General features: G+C 37.0%; 1 protein-coding gene across 19 annotated transcripts in view; it reads left to right on the forward strand.

Moving 5' to 3' along the window:
* Positions 1-14875, forward strand: part of SWT1 (SWT1 RNA endoribonuclease homolog) — a 127290-nt gene that overhangs the window by 33226 nt on the left and 79189 nt on the right. For all 19 annotated transcript variants that reach the window (XR_012430638.1, XR_012430642.1, XR_012430636.1 and 16 more), the window contains 4 exons: positions 956-1049; positions 9385-9530; positions 11427-11590; positions 13361-13499. Coding sequence is in view for 11 of the 19 variants with exons in the window: in XM_005540233.4 (XP_005540290.3) it covers positions 956-1049; positions 9385-9530; positions 11427-11590; positions 13361-13499 (543 nt within the window). In the remaining 8 variants the exon portion in view is untranslated. The remainder of the gene's footprint in view (positions 1-955; positions 1050-9384; positions 9531-11426; positions 11591-13360; positions 13500-14875) is intronic.

The raw sequence follows: 14875 nt of genomic DNA on the forward strand, positions 1-14875 counted from the left end.
TTAAAAAATTATTTTGCTTTCTTGTCTTTTTATTTAAAAAGTTTTCTTTTATATGTATATATAAAATAAATATATGAAATATGTATTTCTTATATATGTTTATTATATATGTATATATAACATATACTTATATATGTATATATGTATATATAACTTATATATGTATATATAACATATACTTATATATGTATATATAAAAGTGTATATATACACATATATGTATATATAAAAAGTACATATACATATATGTATATGTACTTTTTAAATTTTTTTTGAGACGGCGTCTCACTCTGTTGTCCAGCTTGGAGTGCAGTGGCGCGATCTCAGCTCACTGCAACCTCTGCCTCCTGGGTTCAACTGATTCTTCTGCCTCAGATTCCAAGTAGCTGGGATTACAGGCACCTGTCACAACACCTGGCTAAGTTTTGTATTTTTAGTAGAGATGGGGTTTTACCATGTTGGCCAGGCTGGTCTCGAACTCCTGACCTCAAGTGATCTGCCCCCGTCGGCGTCCCAGAGTGCTGGGATTACAGGCGTGAGCCACTGTGCCCAGCTGAGCTATATTTATTAATAGAGTTTTTGAGAGTAGTTTTAGTTTCACAGGAAAATTGCACAAAAGACAACAAGATTTCCCACATACTTCCTGCCCCCACACAAGCATAGCTTCCCCATTATCAATATCCTTCACTGGAGTGGTACCTTTGTTATAGTTGATGAACCTCCATTGACATCATTATCACTCTGAGTACATAGTTTACATTAGGTTCACTCCTGGCTTTGTACACTCTGTGGATTTGGACAAATGTGTAATGACGTGTGTCCATCATCATAGTGTCATACCTTAACTACCTTAAATCTCTTAGATATTTTTGTTTTGTAAATACAGCCTAGATTATTTCTGTGGCACCCACATTTCTAGGGTACTTACTGACCATTGCCTTTACTAAATTTGCAGATGGATTGAGTGATGAGAACAATGATGATCGAGTACTAAAATGCTGTCTCCAGCACCAGGAATTATTCCCTTGTTCTTTTATTATTCTGTGCACGTGAGTTTCATAGTCATTTTACTTTTTATTTTTTAAAAATAAACCAAATAATTAAAAAAAATTGTACTGTATCCAGCATACCAAAGATCAAAAACATACATAATTTTCCAAATCTGCCAGTAAGCATACCCACTTGTATCTGATAGTCTTATAATGTATGAGCTCTAGAGGAATGAGATCTGAACTAGATGAAGTTTCATTTCAATTTAATTTTTATACAATTCAGAAAACTTGGAAAAAGCAGGGGAAAAGGCACTTAATATCCCTCCAAAATAGTTTAAAAATCAGAATCTGACAGGATGTCTGACAGGATGAGACAAGAAATTTATTTACTTACATATTGCTGAAGTGGAGATAGGGTAGTTTATGTTGGAGTTGTGTGCTGGGTGCCTGTTACAGAGTTAGACTGCCTGGCTTCGAGTCCTGGATCTGTCATTTATCAGCGTTGTGACCCTGGACAAGTTGCCTAACTTAGTTTCGTCATGTGAAATAAACAGGAAGAATAATATTACCTGCCTCATGAGATTATTGTAAGTATTTAATCTGTTAATATATGTAAAGGACGTAGAATAGTGCCTAATATATAGTAGGATCTCAGTAAGAGTTTTCTCCCTCCTTCCCCCTTCCCCCTGCTTTTTCCCTCTCTACTGATATTTCCATAACTTAGTTCAAGGATAAAACTAAGATAATGCTAAACAAAATTTTATTCATCATGTATGAGAAAAGGTTCTGAAGGGACAGAAGAGCAATTTTAATTTACAGTTTTTTGTTTTTTTTAAATCAGTCTACATCATGCTTTGAAATTTGCAGTTTTAATCTGTATTTTATTCACTGCAAAATGGAGTTTTGACAGTTTCATGATAATGCTCAAATTCTTTCTGTGAAATGGAGCTATTTAGAAATCAGCAGCCCTAAGATGCTTCTTGCAAACATTCTGGTCAGTGTTACTATTTTAGCTATCTTCAAAGATAATGTGATTCCTTTTGCTATTAAAGGAAATATTAGAGATTTCTGTCTTTAGATTTTAAATTATATTTTGATCTAGGACATATTACTTTGGAGTTTGTTGAAGGCTGAAATAGAATTAATAATATATAAATCATTTTGAATTTGAGATAAATTTGAGGAGTAATTCTTTGTTGTGTAATTTTTTTTTTAGTTCAACTTAGAATGAAAATTAAATTGACAAAACTTTATCGATTCTTCATTATTTATACATTCACTGTTTTTTGGGGATTAACAGATATATTACTTTTTAGTGACTGAAAATTTATAGTCAAACCTTGCTTTTAATTCTGGCATAGTCATGTTCCAAGTGGTGAGCCTGTTTTTCTCTCTCTCTTTTTTTGGTTGGTTTGTTTGCATTTTCTTTAAGTAGTGATAATCATGTGTATTGTATAAGTCATACCTACTATTGTGAGGACATATTTATATTACTTAAAATGGATGCTGATAATGTCAATTGGTAGTGATAGTAATCAGAAAAACTTTTATAACACTTATATACTATGCATCATTCTAAGTGCTTGCATTTACAATCCTAAGTCTGGGCCAGCAACACAATTAATATCTCCAATTCATATTGCTCTTCTAAACTCCAGGCTAATATACTCAACTATTTATTTGATATCTCTTGGATGTTTCATGGACATCTGAAACCTATCATCTCCGTAAATGAACTCTTGAGGTTTTCTTTTCAACTCTTCTACACCTGAGTAAAAAGGGTCATCTCCCACCCGTTTGCTAAAGCCAGAAACCAGGGAGTAAATTTTGATGCCTGCCTTTTCTTTATGATCTATATACAGTGAATTAGCCAGTTCTGTGTTGTCTTCTTTAATTTTATGTTTTAGAAACAGGGTCTTGCTATGTTGCCCAAGCTGGTCTCAAACTCCTGGGCTCAAGTGATCCTCCTTCCTCAGCCCCCCAAGTAGCTGAGGAAATGCACAAATCTTAACTATACAATGTTGACAAATGGTTGCACCGGTGTAGCTCACATCCTGTCAATATATAGAACACGTCTGTAACTCCTGTGTGGTTTTCTTTTTTGAGACAGAGTCTCACTCTGTCACCCACAATGGAGTGCAGTCACGCCATCTTGGCTCACTGCAGTCTCCACCTCTCGGGTTCAAGTGATTCTTCTGTCTCAGCCTCCCAAGAAGCTGGGATTACAGGTGAGTGCTGTCATGCGTGACTAATTTTTGTATTTTTCATAGAGATGGGATTTCGCCATATTGGTCAGGCTGGTCTCAAACTCCTGACCTCAGATGATCCGGCCCCCTTGGCCTCCCAAAGTGCTGGAATTATAGGTGTGAGCCACCGCACCTGACCCAGAAAGTACTCTCTTGCCCTTTTTGCTCTTTTTTTTCTTGTTTCTTAAGGTGGTAACTTATATCACTTATTTGTTACTGCTGTGAATGTCCTCTAAGCACTTCTGCAGTTGTATCTCACAAATTTTAATACGTTGTGTTTTCATTTTCATTCTATTCGATATACTTTATAATTTCCCTTGTGACTCTTTCTCTGACCCATAGGTTATTTAGACGTTTGTTGCCTAATTGTAAGTATTTGCAAAATTTTCAGATACTTTTTTTTTTTTTTTACTGAATTGTAGTTTAATTTCCTTATGAATTGAGAACATAATTTACATGGTTTCTGTTCTTTTAAATTTGTTAAAGTTTGTTTTTTTGGCCAAGAATATGGTCTGTTTTAGTGAGTATTTTCTGTGTATTTGAACAGAATGTGTATTCTGCCCTTATGGGTGGAGTATTCTATAAATTTCAATTAGGTCAAATTGGTTGATAGTGTTCTTCAGGTCTTCTGTAACCTTAGTGGCCTACTTTTTCTTTTCTTTTCTTTTTTCTTTTTTACTTTTTTTTTTGAGATGGAGTCTTACTCTGTCGCCCAGGCTGGAGTATGGTGGTGCAATCTTGGCTCACTGCACCCTCTGCCTCCCGGGTTCAAGCAGTTCTCCTGCCTCAGCCTCCTGAGTAGCTGGGACTACAGCTGCATGCTGCCACTCCTGGCTAATTTTTGTATTTTTTGGTAGAGACAGAGTTTCACCATGTTGGCCAGGATGATCTTGATCTCCTGACCTCGTGATCCTCCCGCCTCAGCCTCCCCAAAGTGCTGGGATTACAGGCATTAGCCACCTTGCCCAGGCTGGTTGCCTACTTTTTCTATGATCATTGTGAAAGGAGTATTGAAGTCTCCAACTATAATTGTGGATTTGTCTATTTCTCCTTTCAGTTCTATTTGTTTTGCTTCATGTATTGTGAAAGCCACTAAAGCTATGGCTTTCTGTTGTGGTAAAGCCATTGATGAATTAGAGAATTCCCTCAGGCAAAAAGATAGAAACTTGTAGTGAGATGCATATACATCTAAGATTGTTCATGCTTGTCTTCTTGGAGAAGTGCTTCTTTTATAATTATATAATGTCCTTTTTGGTTCTGACATTATTCCTAGTTCTAAAGCCTCCTTTGTCTAGTATTAATGCAACTATTCCAACTTTCTTTTGCTTAGTATTTATGTGATATAACTTTTTGTATCATTTTACTTTTAGCCCATCTATGCCTGTATATTTAAAGTAAGTTTCTTGTAGACATCATGTAGTTGGTTCTTTTTTGAACAGTCTGACAATTTCTTTCTTTTAACTGTTAAGTTTAGACCATACATATTTAATTTGTTGGATTAAAATCTTACCATTTTGCAAATTATTTTCTATTTGTTTTGTTCCATCTGTGCTTTTTTTCCTTTTTCTCTTTTCGACTAATTGTTCATTTTTAATGATACCATTTTGTCTCCATTATTTACGTATTTATACTTTTTTGAAAAAACTTCTTATGGTTGTTTTAGCGTTTACAATATACATCTTTACTTATCAAAGCCTACCTTCAAATATTATACTGCTTCACTGGTAGTATAAGGATATTACTGTTGTATATATTGTCCCATAGCTCTTGGATACTTTTTTTTTTCAAAATCTTTTTATTATCTTTTTGTTTAAGTTTGGGTAATTTCTTTTGACTTCCCTTCGGGTTTGTTGATTCTTTCCTTCCCTTTGTCAGGTCTGTTGACAAGCCTGTTCAAGGCATTCTTCATTTTTGTTATGTGTTTTTTATTGCTAGGATTTCCATTTTATTCTTGTGGTTTTCATCTCTGCAAAACTGCTTGATTTTCCCTTCTTCCACCTTTTCCATTAGAGGCTTTAACATATTAATGAAAATTAGTTTAAATTTGCTGTCAGGTAGCTTCAGTATCTGTGTTGTATCCAAGTCTAGTTCTGTTGATTACTTTGACTCTTGGAAGTACGTTGTTTTTCTCTGGGCATACTTTATATGTAGATTTTGGAGCTCACTTGCTCTGTGGTTTCTTTTCTTCAGTTTCTCCTTAACTTTATTATTATTATTATTAGACTTTAAGTTCTGGGATACATATGCAGAACGTGCAGGTTTGTTACATAGGTATACACGTGCCATGGTGATTTGCTGCACCCATCAACCTGTCATCTGCATTAGGTATTTCTCCTAATGCTATCCCTCCCCTATCCCTCAACCCCCCAACAGGCCCTGGTGTGTGGTGTTCCCCTCCCTGTGTTCATATGTTCTCATTGTTCAACTCCCACTTATGAGTGAGGACATGCAGTGTGTGGTTTTCTGTTCCTGTGTTAGTTTGCTGAGGATGATGGCTTCCGGTGTCATCCATGTCCTTGCAAAGGACATGAACTCATCCTTTTTTATGGCTGGATAGTTTTCGATGGTGTATATGTGCCACATTTTCCTTATCCAGTCTTATCATTGATGGATGTTTGAGTTGGTTCCAAGCCTTTGCTTTGTGGATAGTGCTGCAGTAAACATACATGTGCATGTATCTTTATAGCAGCACGACTTATGATACTTTGGGTATATACCCAGTAATGGGATTGCTGGGTTAAAAATGGTATTTCTGGTTCTAGATCTGTGAGGAATCGCCACACTGTCTTCCACAGTGGTGAACTAATTTACACTCCCACCGACAGTGTAAAAGTGTTCCTATTTCTCCACATTCTCTCCAGCATCTGTTGTTTCTTGACTTTTTAGTGATCGCCATTCTAACTGGCATGAGATGGTATCTCATTGTAGTTTTGACAGAATCTCACAGCATTTGCTTGTCTGTAAAGGATTTTATTTCTCCTTCCCTTATGAAGCTTAGTTTGGCTGGATATGAAAGTCTGAGTTGAAAATTCTTTTCTTTAAGATTGTTAAATATTGGCCCTTCACTCTCTTCTGGCTTGTAGGGTTTCTGCCGAGAGATCTGCTGTTAGTTTGATGGACTTCCCTTTGTGGGTAACCCGACCTTTCTCTCTGGCTGCCCTTAACATTTTTTTCCTTCATTTCAATCTTGATGAACGTGATGATTATGTGTCTTGGGGTTACTCTTCTTGAGGAGTATCTTTGTGATGTTCTCTGTATTTTCTGAATTTGAATGTTGACCTTTCTTGCTAGATTGGGGATGTTCTCCTGGATAATATCCTGAAGTGTGTTTTCCAACTTGGTTCCATTCTCCCTGCCACTTTCAGATAAACCAATCAAATGTAGGTTTGGTCTTTTCACATAGTTCCATATTTCTTGGAGGCTTTGTTCATTCCTTTTCATTCTTTTTTCTCTAATCTTGTCTTCAGGCTTTATTTCATTAAGTTGATCTTCAGTCTATGATATCCTTTCTTCTGCTTGATCGATTTGGCTATTGATACTTGTGTATGCTTTACGAAGTTCTCGTGCTGTGTTTTTCAGCTCCATTAGGTCATTTATCTTTTTCTCTAAACTGGTTATTCTAGTTAGCAATTCATCTAACCTTTTTTTTTTTTTTTTCCAAGGTTCTTAGCTTCCTTGCATTGAGTTAGAACATGCTTCTTTAGCTTGGAGGAGTTTGTTATTACGCACCTTCTGAAGCCTACTTCTGTCAGTTCGTCAATTCATTCTGTGTCCAGTTTTGTTCCCTTGCTAGTGAGGAGTTGTGATCCTTTGGAGGAGAAAAGGTGTTCTGGTTTTGGAATTTTCAGCCTTTTTGGGCTGTTTTTTCCTCATCTTCATGGATTTATCTACGTTTGTTCTTTGATGTTGGTGACCTTCGGATAGGATTTCTGTGTGGATGCCCTTTTTGTTGATGTTGATGCTATTCATTTCTGTTTGTTGGTTTTCCTTCTAGCAGTCAGGACCCTCTGCTGCAGGTGTGCTGGAGTTTGCTGGAGGTCCACTCTAGACCTTGTTTGCCTGGGTATCACCAGCAGAGGCTGCAGAGCAGCAAAGATTGCTGCCTGTTCTTTCCTCTGGAACCTTCATCCCAGAGGGGCACCCGCCAGATGCCAGCCGGAGCTCTCCTGTATGAGAGATCTGTTGACACCTGTTCGAGGTGTCTCTTAGGGGGCAGGAGGGTCAAGGACCCACTTGAGGAGGCAGTCTGTCTCTTCTGTCTCTTAGCTGAGCTGAAGCACTGTGCTGGGAGATCCACTGCTCTCTTCAGAACCGGCAGGCAGGAACGCTTAAGTCTGCTGAAGCTGTGTCCACAGCCGCTGCTTCCCCCAGGTTCTCTGTCCCAGGGAGATGGGAGTTTTATCTACAAGCTCCTGATTGGGGCTGCTGCCTTTCTTTCAGAGATGCCCTGCCCAGAGAGGAGGAATCTAGAGGGTCAATCTGGCTACAGCAGCTTTGGGGTGCTGTGGTGGGCTCTGCCGAGTCTAAACTTCCTGGGTGCTTTGTTTACACTGTTAGGGTAAAACCACCTACTCAAGCCTCAGTAATGGCAGATATCCCTACCCCACCAAGCTCGAGCGTCACAGGTTGACTTCAGACTGCTGTGCTGGCAGTGAGAATTTCAAGCCAGTGGATCTTAGCTTGCTAGGCTTTGTGGGGCTGGGATCCACTGAGCTGGACCACTTGGCTCCCTGGCTTCAGCCCCCATTCCAGGGGAGTGAATAGTTCTGTCTTGCTGGTGTTCCAGGAGCCACTGGGGTATGAAAAAAACCTCCTGCAGCTAGCTCAGTGTCTGCCTAGATGGCCGCCCAGTTTTGTGCTTGAAACCCAGGGCCCTAGTGATGTAGGCACCCCAGGGAATCTCCTGGTCTGAGGGTTGCGAAGACCATAGGAAAAGTGTAGTATCTGGGCCCGAGTGCACCGTTCCTCAGGGCACAGTCCCTCACAGCTTCCCTTGGCTAGGGGAGGGAGTTCCCTGACCTTTTGCACTTCCTGGGTGAGTGGACGCCCCACCCTGCTTCAGCTTGCCCTCCGAGGGCTGCACCCTTTGTCTACCCAGTCCCAATGAGATGAGTTGGGTACCTCAGTTGGAAATGCAGAAATCACCTGCCTTCTGCGTTGATCTTGCTGGCAGCTGCATACCGGAGCTGTTCCTATTCAGCTGTCTTACCAACCACCAATCCAGAGCACTCTCTCCCTTAACTTTCCAGCTGCCCTGGTCAACCTCGAACATGGTTCTTTGACATTTCAAGTCACTACTACTTGTCACACTTGATGAATTGGGAAGTGCCCTGAGGTAAAAAGAGACTTGTAGTTCTCACTATGCATTTTCTGTGTCTTCAGGGTAGATCCCACTCCAGCTTCTGCCTACATTCTGTTGCTCTCTAGTACCTTCAAATAGTTAATTTTTTTTTTGGTTTAGATTTTATAATTCTCATTCATAGTAGGGTTAGTGTGGCCAGACTACTCTGCCATTAACAGAAGCTGGAAGCCTACTGGCCTCTGAAACAATTTAGTAAACACAGGTAAGATCATGTCATTTCCCCACTGAAGTCCTTAAATTTCCTGTTTTTTAATGCCCTTGTCTTCCTCTGTAACCTCATAAACTGGTCTCATGCACTATGTTCTAATCATATTGATTTCTTTCAGCAAACAGCAAGTTCATGCTATTTGTCTCATGCTTAATCTGAGTAAATTTGTACTTGTCTGCCCACTGTAAATTATTTCTCATACATAGCTCTCTGTTTCTCTTTGGATAGTCACATTCCTGTATTCAAATCCAGCTCCCACTTACTGGGTATAACTTCGGACAAGTTATTTAACCTCTTTACACCTCAATTCGCCATCTGTGGAATGGGAGTGAAGTTAATACTACTCCTACCTCAGAAGTTTGTTGTGAGGATTAAATAGCTATATATATATAAAGCACTTTAGAATGGTGCCTAGTACCCAAAGCTCATATTTTTTTAAAAAAAGTTGTTATTGTTTCTTAATGTATTGGCTGAGAATCACCTGCCTCTGACTAGATCTCATGTGTTTTGATTTGCCATGTGGTTTACCTTATAAAAAAATATTTTTTCCTCCTAATCCCAACCTCCCAACCTTAGGGATGATAGAAACTTAAGAAACAAAGGCCTAATAAGTGGTGTGAAGTCACTCAGTAAAGAAGAATTGAGTGCAGAGTTATTACACTTATCTCTGAACACAGATGTGTGTCATCAGCCTTGTATTCCCAAGCAACAGTTGAAAGCAGGTAGTATTTTTACTGTAAATAATTAGAGATATATCTTATTTTATACACTAAGATTATAACATTAGAATCGGTAGTAAATTTTTATTTTGTACATTTAAAATAACATCATTTGGAATACTTGCTGGCATGTAAATCATTGAATAAATGAAAGTTATGATAGTAATCCAAAAGAAAACATAATTAACATTATTACCTTCTGTATGTACTTTTACAAATTAATTTGATGTTTTTGTCTGCATGCTCACATACATTTTTACATTATAATCACTGTGTACATGCTAATTTGTACCTTGCAGAGTATACCTTCATTTTTCACCTTGATTTTCTTCGAGTGAAACAGAGTGTTCCTTTTAAATTAATAGCAGTTATAGGAGATATTTAGTTGACATAGAGATAATTTTTTAGTTTCTTTTTTAAGTTGGCTTTCTATTTATAGCCTTCTATTAATATGGTAAAAACTCAGCTAGCAATAGAGAAACTTGTTGGAATCTGGTAATAGTTTTCTTTTTTAAAATTTTAGACTAATAATTAAGAAGTAACAGGCTGGGTGCGCTGGCTCACGCCTGTAATCCCAGCACTTTGGGAGGCCGAGGCGTGTGGGCCACCTGAGGATTTCGAGGGCAGCCTGGCCAACATAGGGAAACCCTGTCTGTACTAAAAAGACAAAAAGATTTGCTGGGTGTGGTGGTGGGCGCCTGCAATCCCAGCTATTCGGGAGGCTGAGGCAGGAGAATCACTTGAACCCGGGAGGTGGAGGTTGCAGTGAGCCGAGATCGTGCCATTGTACTTCAGCCTGGGCAACGAGCAAAACTCTGTCTCAGAAAAAAAAAAAAAGAAGTAAGGGCAATACTATTATTTCATTTTTTTTTCACCAGAATAATCTGTTCTGTAGCTTGATATTTGAAGAAATATTATATTAAATCTGACATTATTTATAGGTACATCCCACCTTTTCCCTCTTTGGGGAAAATGATTATTGAAGTCTCTAATATATGTGCATTTTACATATAATTGTGAAAATAGTCATATATACATATATACTACTTATTTACCCTTTTTGGAGATAATGTTTTTATCATAATATTAAAAATGGCCTTTGAAGGAATAACAGGATATTCTAGTTTACAGTTTTTCAAGAGTAGTGTGCCTTTAGCTTGTCTACTTTGTAGAGATAAGCCACTTAATATTTTTAATTTCGCCATAAGAAAATACAGTTGTTTTCAAGTATCTAAAAAGTAATGTTATTGAAATGATATCATGTAAAATAATAAAAGCTCTTTTTAAAAGAGGAGGGCATGAAGATAGTTAAGCTGGAAATTTATTGATGTAGGCTGAGTTTAGAAAAATATTCCATTTTTTGCCAGCTACTCAGGATGCTGAGGCAAGAGAATCGCTTGAACCCGGGAGACAGAGGTTTCAGTGAGCCGAGATCGTGCCACTGCATTCCAGCCTGGGCGACAGAGCGAGACTGTCTCAAAAGAAAAAAAAAAAAAAAAAATTCAATTTTTGGAAAAAAACCCATTTTGATCCATAGTTCTTGGTTTTTTGTTGTGAATAAATCTAAGGCATTCTTGTAACTCTTTTTGGAAAATAATAAAATTAAATTGTAGTTAAAATATCACATAAATTTCTTATTTGAGTAAAAATATTATTTTATTTTGCCTGTTAAAAAGATAAAACATTTGTTAAAGTAATATATTTATGTTGCATCTAAAGCGACTATAGTAGAAATACATGTTTCTAAATACTGTTTTGAAAATAAAGTATTGGTTTGTTTTATATATAATTCAAATATCATATACATAAAATGTTTACTGTTTATGGCAATATACCAATTATATGTATAATATTTACTGTTAGCATTCTAAATAAAGTCTGTAACTATTTGTTTTAAAGAAACAACACCCTTGAAAGAGAGCTATAAGGAAGAATCTATAAATTCTGGACTGGCCATTCTACTTGAGAGCATTGTATCTGATCTTGAAAAATCTCTTGGAACAGGTTTATCTTCAATATTAGAAACAGAAATGAAAATTGCTTTTGGAAACCTTTGGATGGAGGTGATTAGTTGAACTCTATTAGTTGAAAATTTCTTTTTTATTGCTGAAGATTTGTTATTTTAAGAAATATTACTTGTATAAAATGCATAAGCTTCACTGAATAATCTGTATCATGTTACATTTTTCTTCAAGTTTTTGAAATAGTTTTTTGACAGTTAAATGATGGACATTTCTTAAATGTTAAGAATATATGTTGTTATTTTTTTTGAGTCAACAGGTATTTATTTTCCAGCTGCTGTGTGTCAGATGCACTGTCCCATGGTGCTTAAATTGAATTAAAAAAAAAACTTATCTATTTAATTTGAGTCAAAATGTCTAATATAAGGAATCTCCCTAGCAATATGTATTCAGAAAAAGAAGTATGTATTTTTGCTTGTGCCATGTAAATGTAAGCATCAGAGTATAAGTTGATTGTATTAGCAAGATATTCTGAATTTTCTTTGGATTCACACCTTTTCAACAATCAGTAAAACTCCAAATTTAACAATAAAGGTTTCAGAAGTTCAATGTTTGTTTTGTTTTGTTTTGAGATGGTGTCTCGCTCTTATTGCCCAGGCTTGAGTACAATGGCATGATCTTGGCTCACTGCAACCTCTGCCTCCCAGATTAAAGTGATTCTCCTGCCTCATCCCCACAAGCAGCTGGGATTACAGGCATGTGACACCACACCCAGCTAATTTTTGTATTTTTAGTAGAGAGGAGGTTTCACCATGTTGGTCAGGCTGGTCTTGAACTGCTGTCCTCAAGTGATCCTTCTGTCTCAGCCTCCCAAAGTGCTGGGATTTGAGCATTTATAGATAGAAGAAACATGATTTCCCATCAATCATAGCTTGTATCTATTCCAGCTATTCAGTGAGATTCTAGTATTTGCCAGAACGGTGTATTTGCTACTTGATTATATTATCAAAGTTGAACCAAAATGATGACGAATTATCAGAAGATACTAGGAGTGTTGATATCTCATAGTAGAGATAAGGCAAGTAATTGTATATATGTGAATGATTCAGAAAAGAAAGTGTTGACATCTTATAGAATTAAATGATCAATGTTTTTAATAGGCATGTCTTCGCAAGAGTGTAGCAACTGACAATTATAACTGACATTTTTTTTCTTTTCTTTTTTTTTTTTTTTGAGATGGAATTTGGCTGGAGTGCAGTTGCGTGATCTCGGCTCACTGCAGCCTCCTCCTTCTGGTTTCAAGCGATTCTCCTGCCTCATTCTCCCAAGTAGCTGGGAATACAGGTGTCTGCCACCACGCTCAGCTAATTTTTGTATTTTTAGTAGATATGGGGTTTCACCATGTTGGCCAGGCTGGTCTCGAACTCCTGAACTTGTGGTCTGCCCATGTCGGCCTCCCAAAGTGCTAGGATTACAGGCATGAGCCACTGGACATCTTTTTTCTATATGGATTATCCCCCAGTTATATGAAATAATTAGATTAATTTTCTTATAGAGATGACTGTGTTGACAAGTAGATTGAAGGACCTTTGCTGATAAAACTGTTTCCTCTGATTAGAACTATGTTTTCTTTTTTGCACACACAGTTTCTGAAACAATAAAGATTAATACTAATATGAATTTTACAAAAGCAATTTGCAGTGGAATTAGCATTTTAATTTTGTTATGATTGACTTTACATCTTTTAATTTAAAAAGAATCCAACTAACTATATTTTGCTTAGAAGTATATGTAGGAATTCCTAAATAGGTACTTTTTAATAATAGGAATAATAAATCTAGAGATGTTAATTTTTTTCTACATGCTCTTTAGATCCTGTACCTGAAACCTCCATGGACTCTACTACATTTACTACAGTGCTTTAAAAAACACTGGTTGGCTGTATTTGGATTAGTTATGGAAAAGAACTTGCTTTTAACTATTGAGAGCCTATATAAAAATCTCTGTAAAGGTATGAATCTTTTATTTTTCTCTTTAGCAGTGTGGTATTAAGTCAGACTAGCAGATACATTCCATGGAATGTGAAGATAAATTAATGAAGAATTTGTTAATGAGTTCTTAATCAGTTATACTTCTAATTTCTAAAGGTATTTGTGGAAACTGGATGAACAGATGCAGCTCATAGAGCTTGTGACTGTAAATGGTATTGTTGATATTTCAAGATATTGTGAATATATCATTTTTGATGATGTTTACTTTGAAAACTTTTAAAACCATGTTTTACAGTCTATTCAGATACACCAATAGAATTGATTAGACTTTTTTCATTTCTCATAGTGTTTAACACAAACTTTGAACACATTTTATGCACTAATTTTCAAAATAGTGTGTCAAGGTTTCTATTTAAACTATATGAATAAGGAACAAGAAACCTTTGGCTTTGGTGTATAGTGAATTTTAGAACGGGAAGAGACCACAGTGAACAACTTAGTTGGTTTTTAAACTATATTGAACAGAACTTTTGACTTCTTGAAGTGCCTCTGCTGCCACAGATGGGTGATGGATAGGTTGAAGGGGAGCCCGGTAGGTGGTGCCTTTGGCCCTTAACCCCAACTTTAGCCAGAGCAGCTTTTAAAAATTTCTTTATATATAGAGGTTCTATATAGGACTTGGAGAAAAGTTTATCTGCTGTGAGGAAAAAAATGTGAGAAAAACTGATCTAATGTTATTAAAGCCTATATTTTATGATCAAGGAAACTAGTTTTGAAACAGTAGGTGACTTGTTTCAAAATCAAATAACTAGATTTGTCTTACTATGCCTTTAAAAGGCAAAGGCTGGGCATGGTGGCTCATGCCTGTAATCTCAGCACTTTGGGAGGCCAAGGTGGGTGAATTGCTTGACCCCAGGAGTTCAAAGCCAGCCTGGGCAACATGGCAAAACTCCCTTTCTACCAAAAATACAAAAATTAGTCAGGTGTGGTGGTGCATGCCTGTAGACCCAGCTACCTGGGAGGCTGAGGTGGGAGGATCATCTGAGCCTGAGAGGTGGAGGTTGCAGTGAGCCAAGATAGTGCTGCTGCATTCCAGCCTGGGCAACAGAACGAGACCCTGTCTCAAAAAACATATATAATATAAAAAAGCAAAGTGTGATTGTTATTAAGGGTTCAGTTGGTACTTTGCTTTTTTCAAACTCCTCACATGAAGTAATGTGTGTATTATTTCATATATTAGTCATATCCAGCCTACTTCTGAAACATAACTGTGATGCCTTAGTACCCTTGTACCTGAGTACAAGAGGGCTGTTAAGTAATTAAATTATTAAAGGCACCAAGGCCAGATAATGAAGACTAGGAGATGATTAATTATGAATCGTATGCAAATAATTAT

The sequence above is a fragment of the Macaca fascicularis genome, chromosome 1 (genome assembly GCF_037993035.2).
Source record: "Macaca fascicularis isolate 582-1 chromosome 1, T2T-MFA8v1.1".
Classification (NCBI taxonomy): Eukaryota; Metazoa; Chordata; class Mammalia; order Primates; family Cercopithecidae; genus Macaca; species Macaca fascicularis.